General features: G+C 37.8%; 2 protein-coding genes across 2 annotated transcripts; both read right to left on the reverse strand.

The window, feature by feature from the left end:
- Positions 1–5,233: 5,233 nt before the first annotated feature.
- Positions 5,234–6,256, reverse strand: LOC308688903 (2-oxoglutarate receptor 1-like; the record flags this gene model as incomplete). The annotated part of the gene is made up of 1 exon (XM_081362340.1): positions 5,234–6,256. One exon carries the CDS (start codon positions 6,254–6,256, stop codon positions 5,234–5,236), a length of 1,023 nt encoding a protein of 340 aa, XP_081218466.1.
- Positions 6,257–12,369: 6,113 nt separating this feature from the next.
- Positions 12,370–13,392, reverse strand: LOC308688904 (2-oxoglutarate receptor 1-like; the record flags this gene model as incomplete). The annotated part of the gene is made up of 1 exon (XM_081362341.1): positions 12,370–13,392. The coding sequence occupies one exon, from the start codon at positions 13,390–13,392 to the stop codon at positions 12,370–12,372; it is 1,023 nt and encodes a 340-aa protein (XP_081218467.1).
- Positions 13,393–13,657: the final 265 nt, after the last annotated feature.

A 13,657-nucleotide genomic window follows, 5' to 3' on the forward strand; every position in this document is an offset into this window, starting at 1 on the left:
TTTTCTCAGTTATTTTGCTTTATTTCCAGATTAAATCACTCATTCTTACGCACATGCGCACTTCAAAAACGGTGCTTAAATCTCTTGACAAACTAAAAGACGTAATTGACATTTGTATGTATTCAAAATTAAACATATAGATTGTACTGAATGTCAGCTTGCTTATTTTTCTCAAGATAAGGATTTATTAAGTCATGCATGTCATGCAAACTTGAAACTGCTTCTAACCACAGATCGAGATCTGTTGTTCAACCGCACAACTTTGCGATGCTGCTTGTGACTGTTCGTTGGAATGATGGTTTCAGGAAACATCAACTCGTTGAACTCGTTTGCTGATAATGACTTGCGACCATAGTTGGCCTACTATGCTTTCGGGAAACACAACCCTGTCTGGGAGGCTCGCTGTTTTCACTGGTGGGAGATAAACCCATTAATGACATGCTAATCAACAGGACAGTGAAGGGAGACAGAAGGGGAATTGGATTGGCAAATGATGCATGTCAAAACTGAACCTTCACCAAGCCTCAAACTTCTCCAATCAAAGTTGGGAAATAAAGTTATCCAATCGAAGTTGATTCAGTGAACTCCAACCCACTGTGAACTTTAACTGGAGAACTTTACATGTGCCATTTTTGGTATGAAAGTAAAGATGGGGTCTGAAGTACAGTATTGTGAAGTAGGCCTACACAATCAAGTCATCTTTATTTATAAAGCGCTTTTTACTTTACAGATTGTTTAACTGGAAAATAATGCAACAAAGTTTGTTTCTGCTGTACAGCAGATCTAGAAGAAAATAGCATCATAGTCCAGCTTAAATAAGTTCAGTGATGGTTCATTTCTGTTGTAAAAAGTTATTTATTTAGTTCACTTATATATATAGCAGCTCTGGAGAAAACATCGTCCAGCTCAGTTCATTTCTCATATAATGGTGTTAATGGCAGGCAGATCAACAGTATTGTTGAATATTAAGTGACCTCAACTAAGCAAACAAAAGCCAAAGGTGACAGTATAAACCTGTGTAAAAACAGACAGTAAACCTGTTAAGCCTGTTCTGCATAGCTATTTCACTGGAGTTTCCCATATGATTTCAAAATCATTGTGCAGAATTTATGTTTTGCATTGTACAAATTTGCATTGTTTAGTATCACTTAAAAAGCAATGAGCGCCCTAAGCTCTTGAGGTTTTCCATACTTTTGATAAGGTAACGCCGTAATTTTATCTCACTTGCAATCTTGTTTCAACTCCAGTTTATGATTGAGTTATTCAGTTATTAAAAAGTGCATATTAATGTATAATCATCATAAAGCTATAAAGAAGTTAAGAGAAATATATGGGTAGTTGACATTTAAAAATCTTCAGTTCTCATAGTTATTATTTATAATTATTAAAGTTTTGGCAAGCTCGTATTTATTGGGACTGAAAAGTTGCTCTTTTACTTTATCGTCACACCACACAACCGTTTTAACTAGTGAACACTAAAAATGGTGACCAGTTAAAGCACCTAAAATACACACACATTTAAAAGTGTAAGATTTTTGTTTTGTTGGTTTTGTGATCTCTCTTATGTCTCCTCTGCTCACCAAGGCTGCATTTATTTGATCAAAAAATATTGTAAAATCCGTTAAATATTATTACAATTTAAAACAGATGTTTTCCTTGTGGATATATAGTAAAATGTAATTTATTCCTGTGATTCAAAGCTGAATTTTCAGCATCATTACTGATCTAATATGCTGATTTGCTGCTCAAGAAACATGTCTGATTATTATTAATGTTGAAAACATTAATGCTTCATATTTTTGTGGAAACCATGATACATTTAGTTTGAAAGATTCTTTGATGATTAGAAAGTTCAAAAGAACAGCATTCCTTACAGCTGAGTAGATAAATACCTTTTGTATATTTTTAGAATACCAATTGTTTTAAAATGTCAGTTTTATGAACAACATTTCTATAAGTGTGTGAACTGGTTTCACTCCCTCGCGTGCCACCAGAGACTTCAGCTGTGTACCAGTGACATAACATGCTTGTGTGAAAGCAGGAAATAAAACAATAAATGCCAGTGAAATGTAAAAATGAAATAGTACCGTACTGTGTGACTGTTATGAAACCACTTTAGCGATGTTATTTCTGTTTAGCAGTAAATCTGCACAGATTTCTTTTAATTTACAGGACAGTTTGGTGCATACCAACACCCTCAATGCTTTCATGATGATCGGCATATATTGATCATGTCCCAATATATTCATTATTACTGTTCATGACACGACTGAGATTTCTTTATTATCTGTTTTTTTTTTTTTTTTCTAGCAATGACATAAAATGGAGGTCAAATGGAGACCTTTTTCTCTTGCGAAAAAGACCTCAGAATATGAATTAAAAAAAATTCACATAAAATTCTTACCCACAAAGTTCTATATTCTTACATGCCAACTATAAATTAATTGTTCCATTTTTAATTATACTTCTTAGTGAATTTTAGGAGGAACATCTGAGACCAAGTTTATGCTCACATGAAATGTAGTATATGACAATGGCCTGGTTTCACAGACAGGGCTTAGATTAAACCAGGATTAGGCCTTCATTCAATCAGGGCATTTAAGTAGCTTTTATAAACATTCCTTAGAATAAAAAACATTACTGGTGTTCATCTGGAGACAAAACAATGGCACTGACATATTTTAAGATATGTTTAAGACATATCAGTGCAAGTTGATTTCGGTTAAAACAACTCAAACATGCATTTTAGTCCGGGAGGCTTGAGTCCGGTGGGGATTTTCTCATGGGGTTGGTTCAAGAAAGAAAGACGTCTATATTCTCACCGCATTCAAAGGTGGATTGAGAAACAGTTGTTTTTGTGATGTCAATGACTCACACTATATGCAGCATCACAGAAGTCAGTGTTTTGTGAACTTTTTTTTTGCTGTTGCATAATTGTATATTTAGCTGTTACTGGTTACTATATATAACATGTCTACACTGAGACGCAGACTGTGGACAGAGGAATGTCACCATACATATAAACTAAAGTCATGAGTCCACAAACCATCAAACGCAGTTTGCACTGCAGATCTAGAGAAACACCATGTGATTTCATTTCACTGATGTGGACTTCTCATACAGTTCACCGGGAAGCTCGGAAAAACCAGTTTTCTTAGATTGAATCTCCTTGGAGACTAAACAAGTGTTTATTTACAATATATATGCAGAAGCTGCTTCTTCCTTTTCGTCCAGTCAATGAGAGGAGTTTCCTCGTGTGTGAACAACTGATGAAATCTGAGATGATTCATGAGTTATTTAATACAAGGTAAAGTCGATGAGGAACTTCATCTAATTTGATTTCATAACATAATCCCTTCCACTAACAAAAAAACCCACAAACAGTTTAAAAACAATAACGTGTGTTAAACATTTGATTTAGAAATCTTCCGTATAATGTGTGAATTGTGACAAAAAATCTCTTGAAAAGTTCCTGATTTGCATCTCAATTGGGTTTTGATGGAGGCTTCACATTTCCTCTTCCTTTACTGTAAAACAGTGCATCTAAACCTCGGCTGGAATTCACACTGTTATACAAGAATAATTTTTTCTGATGAATTTGTTTTACAGTTACTCCATTCAGACCGTATGAATGAGCCAGTAAACAAAGACCAAAAAGTAAACAATGCAAATGTCTTTTTAAGTACTTTTACTGCTGTTAATCTTGCATGGCAAACAAATTACACTACGCCATCATCATAAAGTCAAGGTTTATGAAGGAAAGCAAGCACACAATGAATAAATACAGACATACAGCTGCCACAAACATAGATACCGTCAATACACAGGAACATTGCAATACCATACAGATTGGCATCATTGTTTGTTTATATCAGGGTCATTTTTTTACCATCGTGGCGACCATAGGCTATTGACATGCTGAGGGCAACATGGGTGGGTTTGTCATGAAATGGCCTTGGGTTGGTTACATGCACATTTAAGTTCATGCATTTGTGAGACTCTGGTTGAGCTACATTTTCAATACTATACAATCATGGCTTGACATTAATTTTTTTGCTCACCAGCCACTCTGGTTAGTGGTTTTCCAAAGTTACTCGCCACTCAGCATTTTCACTGGCCACAATTTTGACATCGATCTCATAATTCAGCAGCAGGTATATTAGGCTGCTGTCACTTTAAGACCTGACACACAGATCCATTATACTGTTACACATGCGTTTTCGTTCTCAACTCTTTACGTTCACTATAACTGTGTTTACATGAATACTTGCCAAGACCGACATTTTGATATTATTTTGTGTGTATTTAAGCACAATAAGGGGCAGGACTGGGCCCTCATTAAATTATGGAATAATTTTTTTAAACATTTTAAAATAGGCCTATTTGTGGAAAAAATATGCAATATTTGAGTTTCATAAAAGCTTTTTATTTGTTTTCTTCCTAATTATAAAAACGCCCCCAACACAAAAATGGTTTGGCCACTGATCAAAATTTGATGTTGTCATTTGATTTGAAGTTCAGTAAGCTCAAAATGTCCGGTCAGCACAAGTCTGGTGCTCAGAAAAGGAAAGAAAAGAGAAGAAGAGAAGAAAATAGAGGCCTGGGAGATTTTCTAAACAAATATTTAAAAAAGGTGGTGACGGTGAAGCTGGAACTAGTCAATTTAGAAACAAGTCAACGTAGAGCAAGGTAAGAAACAACGCAGCCAATGTTCTCGAGCCTTGTCAGCGGTTTTCCTGCATTGATATTTTTTTTGGTGGCCACCAAAGCAAATTTTTGTCCCGTCAAAGCCTTATTTAATCGGCGAGTGATGTAGAATAGAATGAGTGCTGATCGCCTGACAGGAGAGAGCCCCGGCCGCGCGCGCGCGCACTCACGTCTTCAAACAACACGTCGAGCTCTGTCTTGCTCTCTCTCCCTCGCGCATATTTAGTATAGGTCGGAAGACCGCAGTTTCACGTGGAGCATTTGGAGATTTTTTCTCCAGGGGGGGTTTTGTGGTGTATTGTGTATCTATTATGTGGAAAATAAGGAAGTGTTTCAGATGTTTCAGATATTTCAGAATCGTATTTATATTCCACAAAAGTAATAAAGTCATACAGGTTTGGAATGACATGACAGTGAGTAAATGATGACAGAACGTTTATTTTTAGGTGGAGTATCCCTTCATAAATTGGTTATTTCACAGTGGCATTGACTCATGGCTCATAAGACTGAAACAGTGGCTTGAGTTTCAGCTGCTTTGCTCATATGTGGTATTGGTCGTGGGTTTGTTGATCACAGCCACTTTAATGATCCCTTTAATCTTCGACATGAGCTGGTCACATTTGAACAGATCCATGAAGGCTCGTTTAAAGTCCCCCGACAAAGTGTAGAGCGGCAGGTTGAAAATGATGTTGATTACAGCGATCGGCCTCGAAATAATGTAGGCGGCGTGAACGCCGCGGTCCAGCATGCAGTCGGTTTCCGGAGTGAGTTTCGTGTAGATTCTCAGCGCTCGTAGAACGTGAAAGGGAAGAAAGCAAACAATAAAGCACGTCAATATCAACACGATGAGTCGCCTTGCTTTAATCCGTTTCTTGCTTCCCATATGAGGACCCTTCTTTAGCTCTACAATGATGCGCCAATAGCAAAGACAGACCACGACCAGAGGAACCAAATATCCCAGGACGGTCAATGCCCAACTATATGGCCAGATGATTTTTGTGTTGTTGCTCGCAAAGTCCAAGCAGTATGTCTTATTGTCCGTTGGAACTGTGTCAAACATGTTAAAAATCGGACTTAACTCGCCCACCGTAATGACCCAAACCAAGACGCAAGCCAACACGCCCCATCGCTTCTGCTTGATGCTGTGCATGTGCAACGGATGCACGATCGCCACGTACCGGAAGATGGCCAGACAGGTGAGGAAGAGGATGCTGCCGTAGAGGTTGAAGTGGTACATGAATCGCGCAAAGCGGCACATGACGACCCCCAGCGTCCAGGTGTCGTCGAGGACGTAGTAGTAGATCAAGAAGGGCAAGCTGACCATAAAGAGAAGGTCAGTGATGACGAGGTTCACCATGATGATGGTGCTGCTCTTCCAGGGACGAACTTTGAGCGCGTAGACCAGCAGAGCGGTGATGTTACCCACAACGCCCACGATGAAGATCGCACCATATGTGGCGGGCAGGAAGTAGCGCTTCATGAGATTGTCCACTTCGGTGCAGTTGTCACTCGAGCTGTTACTCGAGCCGTAGTAAATTTGGCTCGCCATTGTTGTTCTTGCAGAAGGAAAACATACAAAACATTGTTAAAGAGCGCACATCATAGAAGTAGATGTCCTAAAATTGATAGTATTTCAGAGACTGTTCTTGTTCTCTACTTGGCATTGAATACCTCAGCAATGTGATAAACAGATGTGCATCTATCCGACGATTGTTAACCCTGTTGTTTAACAATAGACTGAAGTCATCAAAATTCTCTGAACCCTGATTCAGGACTGGTTTGATGACTTCATTCTATTTTTAAACAATAGAATATATGAATTGAGTGGTCTGGTTTAAATTTTCTAAAGAGACCCGATCGCTATGATGAACATTTTGAATTTAGGCTTTTATTCACATATAAACATTGATCAGTGAACATAAACAGAAGGTCAACCAAACCTGCTTGATGCGCGAGAACAAACAGCATTGGTTCTTGCAGAAGCTCAAACTTTCTGCATAACACGAGAATGAACCTCATTGGTTCTCGCACGTCAAGTGAACATGCTTGAGCTTCCATTTACCACAACTGATGTGTGAGTTGATGAATGTTTATATGTGAATAAAAGCCTAAACTAAAGCTTTTTATCATATAAAGCAGGGTTTCTCAAACTCGGTCCTGGAGGGCCACTGTCCTGCACAGTTTAGCTCCAACCCTGATCAAACACACCTAGCTGTGAGTTTCTAGTGATCCTGAAGACATTGATTAGCTTGCTCAGGTGTGTTTGATCAGGGTTGGAGCTAAACTGTGCAGGACAGTGGCCCTCCAGGACCTAGTTTGAGAAACCCTGAAATAAAGTGATCAAGTATCTTCAGACTTTTGGACTAAACAAGCTCTCGGATTTCATAAAAAAGATCTTCATTTGTGTTCCGAAGATGAGCTGAAGATTTACTGGTTTGGAACGACATGAGGGTGAGTAATTAATGACAAAATTTTAATTTTGGGGTTAACTAACCCTTAAATAAATGTATTTTTTAAAGGATATGTTTACTGGACAATTACAAAATAATGAAATGCCAAAATACTAGAAGAGCTAACAACAATCTGTTTTTAAAAGAGCTGAATACTTACAATGTGGTCTGATGCTCCTCATCCAGCCGCTGGTTCCTCACAGAGACGAACTGTGGTGATCATGAGCTTAAACGCCTGAGCTGATCCTCCCTCTTCTGATGAACAGTTCCTGGTGCTAAATGTCTGTCCCATTCATTTGCATTCATTTATGTCACATCAAAACACACAGGCAATTTGATCTGTCAACACATGATCCAATGGGCGGGATTTAGAGCCGCACAGGTATGATCTTATTCATATGATATTTGGCAATGGGAGAGTGTGTTACTAACATGCCCACGTTAATTCCATTGCTGTAAATGCTTTATGAACACAATGACCTATTTGTAGATTTTTTGTTGCGTGTTTTGCATGATAAACTGATCATGTAAAGGACAGACAGGTCAGGTGTGCGGGTCGAGGAGCAATTATCATACGAGCTCATTATGCAGTTTTACGAGCACTGTGTCAAGAGAAATAAATGCTGTCCAGATTGTTACACTATCCATCCTAAACAGTTTTCAAGATAAGAATTAGTGCATCCCAAAAGGGAAATTATTAGACAATAAAATGCCAGTGGTGCTTGTTTTTTTCTGGTTTTCATTTTAAAGTGTGCATCGCTTTTTCCTTTTAGGCTAAAATAAAGCATGACACCAAGGTCATCACTGTAAAAAATTATATGATCAAAAAGTCATGGAGAAAATCTATCTTAGGGAAAGTGCTCCAATTTAACCACTAGAGGGAATAATACTCACACTTAAATTAAAACTGAAACCCTATACAGGCATGATATAATAGGCTATATACAGTACCAGTCAAAAGTTTGGATTATGTTTTAATGCTTCTGAAAGAAGTCTCTTCTGCTCACCAAGGCTGTATTACATCACTGTTAAAAGTTTGAGGTTTGCTTTTATTTGGTCTTATATTGTGAAATATTATTACAATTTAAAAGAACTTTTCTGTTTTGATGTTTTACAAAATGTAATATTTTTCTATGATGGTAAAGTTGAATTTTCAGCATCATTACAACCTTTCTATAAGCGAGTTCACTCCCTCGCGTGCCACCAGAGACTTCAGCTGTGTACCAGTGGCGTGCATTTTTTTTTTTTACATTTTTTTATTAAATAAATCACCTGTATTTAAAGCAGTACCCATCTGTCTGTTGTGTCTTTAAATATTTTAATGACTTCCTCACAATTAATTGGAATATCTCGCTCGATGGAGAGCAGCAGTAAGTCAGAGAGCCTCTTCATTACCAATGAAAAGACATTGATACAATTAGAATGCATAACACATCAATCAAAAATAGGGAAATTATGATAATATTACTCAATATTATTTACTTTACCAAACAAAACGGTGAGAATCAAGAAGGTAATTATGAGGAATTCATGTTTAGTCATGTTGATGTTATAAATTTGATGTATTCATGAAAGTGTTAGCTATCATGAAATCAGTAACACTTTACAATAAGGTTTCATTAGTTACATTTTTTAACATAAACTAATAATGAAGTGCACTTCTACAGCATTTATTAATCTTAGTTAATATTAATTGCAGCATTTGCTAAAACATTATTAAAATCAAAAGTTGTATTTGTTAACATTAGTTAATGCACTGACTGTGAACAAATAACAACAAATAACAGTTGAATTATTAATAGGCCTACAGTAACAAATGTTTTGCTCATGATTAGTTCATGGTAGTTAATATGAATAATAAACAAATGAACCTTATTGTAAAGTGTTACTATGAAGTCAAATATATAAATTCCTTACAATTTAGAGTTGGACATGGACTTCAAATTTCCTTTCACTAGATGTATTTCCCCAAGCTAATAACACTTTGTTTATTCTAGAGTTATACTTCTATAGTTAAGCATAACTCGCATGCTGACGCAACTTTTACAGTAGCATGGTAGGATATTATTATTAGTAGTAGCCTATTAGCTTATATACTTCTCCGTATTAGGTTAATGTTACCTGCTGGCTGCTTGTGAAGACTCGCGGCGAACTGCTACGAACATAGCTCTGCAAATGAAACTCCGCCAAATTCCAAAATGTCAAACAAGTGACATAACATGCTTGTGTGAAAGCAGGAAATAAAACAATAAATGCCAGTGAAATGTAAAAATGAAATGGTACCGTACTGTGTGACTGTTATGAAACCACTTTAGCGATGTTATTTCTGTTTAGCAATAAACCTTTACAGATTTCTTTTAATTTACAGGACAGTTTGGTGCATACCAACTCTCAATGCTTTCATGATGATCGGCATATATTGATCATGTCCCAATATATTCATTATCACTGTTCATGACACGACTGAGATTTCTTTATTATCTCAGTTTTTTTTTTTTTCTCCTAGCAATGACATAAAATGGAGGTCAAATGGAAACCCTTTTCTCTTGCGAAAAAGACCTCTTAATATGAATTTAAAAATTTCACATAAAATTCTTACCCACAAAGTTCTATATTCTTAAATGCCAACTATAAATTAATCATGCCATTTTTTATTATACTTCTTAGTGAATTTTAGCAGGAACATCTGAGACCAAGTTTATGCTCACATGAAATGTAGTATATCACAATGGCCTGGTTTCACAGACAGGGCTTAGATTAAACCAGGATTAGGCCTTCATTCAATCAGGGCATTTAAGTAGCTTTTATAAACGTGCCTTAGAATAAAAAAGACAAAACTATGGCACTGACATATTTTAAGACATTTCAGTGCAAGTTGCTTTCGGCTAAAACAACTCAAACATGCATTTTAGTCCGGGAGTCTTGAGTCTGGTCTGTGGAACCGGGGGAATTTATTCTGAGTTGTGAAAGAGAAATTTTCTCATGGGGTTGGTTCAAGAAAATAAGACGTCTGTATTCTCACCGCATTCAAAGGTGGATTGAGAAACAGTTGTTTTTGTGATGTCAATGACCCTTTATTTTTTGATGTTGCATAATTCAAAATACATTTAGCTGTCACTGGTTACTATATAAAACTTGTCTATGACGCAGACTGTGGACAGAGGAATGTCACCATACATATAAACTAAAGTCATGAGTCCACAAACCATCAAATGCAGTTTGCACTGCAGATCTAGAGAAACGCCATGTGATTTCATTTCACTGATGTGGACTTCTCATACAGTTCACCGGGAAGCTCGGAAAAACCCGTTTTCTTAGATTGAATCACCTTGGAGACTAAACAAGTGTTTATTTAAAATATATATGCAGAAGCTGCTTCTTCCTTTTCGTCCAGTCAATGAGAGGAGTTTCCTCGTGTGTGAACAACTGATGAAATCTGAGATGATTCATGAGTTATTTAATACAAGGTAAGGTCGATGAGGAACTTCATCTAATTTGATTTCATAACATAGTTAATCCCTTCCACTAAACTGGTGACTACGTAAATAACACACACAAAAAAAAAAAAAAAAAAAACACAAACAGTTTAACGTGTGTTAAACATTTTATTTAGAAATCTTCTGTACAATGTGTGAATTGTGACACAAATCTCTTGAAAATTCCCTGATTTGCATCTCAATTGGGTTTTCATGGAGGCTTCACATTTCCTCTTCCTTTACTGTAAAACAGTGCATCTAAACCTCAGCTGGAATTCCATAGAACACTGTTATACAAGAACATTTTTTCTGACGAATTTGTTTAACCAGTTACTCCATTCAGACCGTATGAATGAGCCAGTTTCCATCAGGTTATGTAAAACAAAGACTATTAATTGAGAAACTGAGAGTAAAAATGTTCTGAATAAAATAGTATCAGTTTGTTTGTTGAGAAGTTTCAGTTTCACTCTGCAGAGTCAATTGTGCCATGCAGATATTATTCAAACAGTTATATGTACCTCTGATTTAAATGGTCTACTCTGTACACACCAAAAAGTAAACAATGCAAATGTCTTTTTAAGTACTTTTACTGTTGTTGATCTTGTATGGCAAACAAATTACACTACGCCATCATCATAAAGTCAAGGTTTATGAAGGAAAGCAAGCACACAATGAATAAAAACAGACATACAGCTGCCACAAACATAGATACCGTCAATGCACAGGAACATTGCAATACCAATTTTTTTATTTATTTTTTACCATCGTGGCGACCATAGGCTATTGACATGCTGAGGGCGACATGGGTGGTTTGTCATGAAATGGCCTTGTGTTGGTTACATGCACATTTATGTTCATGCATTTGTGAGACGTCATGACATTTCATGATGCATTTGCTGGGAATCAAACCCATGACCTTGGCATTGTTAGCACCAGACTCTGGTTGAGCTACATTTTCAATACTATACAATCATGGGTTGACATAAATTTTTTTGCTCACCAGCCACTCTGGTTAGTGGTTTTCCAAAGTTACTCGCCACTAAGCATTTTCACTGGCCACAATTTTGACATCGATCTCATAATTCAGCAGCAGGTATATTAGGCTGCTGTCACTTTAAGACCTGACACACAGATCCATTATACTGTTACACATGCGTTTTCGTTCTCAACTCTTTACGTTCACTATAACTGTGTTTACATGAATACTCGCCAAGACCGACATTTAGACATTATTTTGTGTGTATTTAAGAGCAATAAGCAGTGAAAAAGAACTCAATTTAGTACTGAGAGACAGCTTTATGCGCGCACACTTTGGGTGTGAGCACAAAATCTGCAGGAACGAGTACAATTATGCACAATATATATGCAATCCCATGCTGAAATTCAAGCCCTGTAACACCAACAATATTGATCAGGAGCAAATGAAACGAGTGAGTGAGAGCAGGGGGTTTTGTGTGTAACTCGCTGTCGGAGAGATGAGAGAGAGAGAAAGAGCAACTGGTATTGTGTATCTATTATGTGGAAAATGAGCATCGGAAGCGTTTCAGATATTTTAGTATCGTACTATATTCCACAAACGTATGAAAATCATACAGGTTTGGAATGACATGAGAGTGAGTAAATGATGACAGATTTATTTATACAGTTTATTTTTAGGTGGAGTATCCCTTCATAAATTGGTTATTTCACAGTGGCATTGACTCATGGCTCATAAGACTGAAACAGTGGCTTGAGTTTCAGCTGCTTTGCTCATATGTGGTATTGGTCGTGGGTTTGTTGATCACAGCCACTTTAATGATCCCTTTAGTCTTCGACATGAGCTGGTCACATTTGAACAGATCCATGAAGGCCCGCTTAAAGTCCCCCGACAAAGTGTAGAGCGGCAGGTTAAAAATGATGTTGATTACAGCGATCGGCCTCGAAATAATGTAGGCGGCGTGAACGCCGCGGTCCAGCATGCAGTCGGTTTCCGGAGTGAGTCTTGTGTAGATTCTCAGAGCTCGTAGAACGTGAAAGGGAAGAAAGCAAACAATAAAGCACGTCAATATCAACACAATGAGTCGCCTTGCTTTAATCCGTTTCTTGCTTCCCATATGAGGACCCTTCTTTAGCTCTACAATGATGCGCCAATAGCAAAGACAGACCACGACCAGAGGAACCAAATATCCCAGGACGGTCAATGCCCAACTATATGGCCAGATGATTTCTTCCGTATTGCTCGCAAAGTCCAAGCAGTATGTCTTAATGTCAGTTGAAACTGCACCAAACATGTTAAAAATCGGACTTAACTCGCCCACCGTAATGACCCAAACCAAGACGCAAGCCAACACCCCCCATCGCTTCTGCTTGATGCTGAGCATGTGCAACGGATGCACGATCGCCACGTACCGGAAGATGGCCAGACAGGTGAGGAAGAGGATGCTGCCGTAGAGGTTGAAGTGGTACATGAATCGCGCAAAGCGGCACATGACGACCCCCAGCGTCCAGCTGTCATTGAGGACATAATAGTAGATCAAGAAGGGCAAGCTGACCATAAAGAGAAGGTCAGTGATGACGAGGTTCACCATGATGATGGTGCTGCTCTTCCAGGGACGAACTTTGAGCACGTAGACCAGCAGAGCGGTGATGTTACCCACAACGCCCACGATGAAGATCGCACCATATGTGGCGGGCAGGTAGTAGCGCTTCATGAGATTGTCCACGTCGGTGCAGTTGTCACTCGAGCTGTTACTCGAGCCATAGTAAAGTTGGCTCGCCATTGTTGTTCTTGCAGAAGGAAAACATACAAAACATTGTTAAAGAGCGCACATCATAGAAGTAGATGTCCTAAAATTGATAGTATTTCAGAGACTGTTCTTGTTTTCTACTTGGCATTGAATACCTCAGCAATGTGATAAACACATGTGCATCTATCCGACGAGATGCAATGAAAGAAGAAAAGGATCCACATTGTTAACCCTGTTGTTTAACAATAGACTGAAGTCATCAAAATACTCTGAACCCTGATTCAGGACTGGTTTGATG

The sequence above is a fragment of the Scardinius erythrophthalmus genome, assembly GCF_964197995.2.
Source record: "Scardinius erythrophthalmus genome assembly, chromosome: 3".
Taxonomy (NCBI): Eukaryota; Metazoa; Chordata; class Actinopteri; order Cypriniformes; family Leuciscidae; genus Scardinius; species Scardinius erythrophthalmus.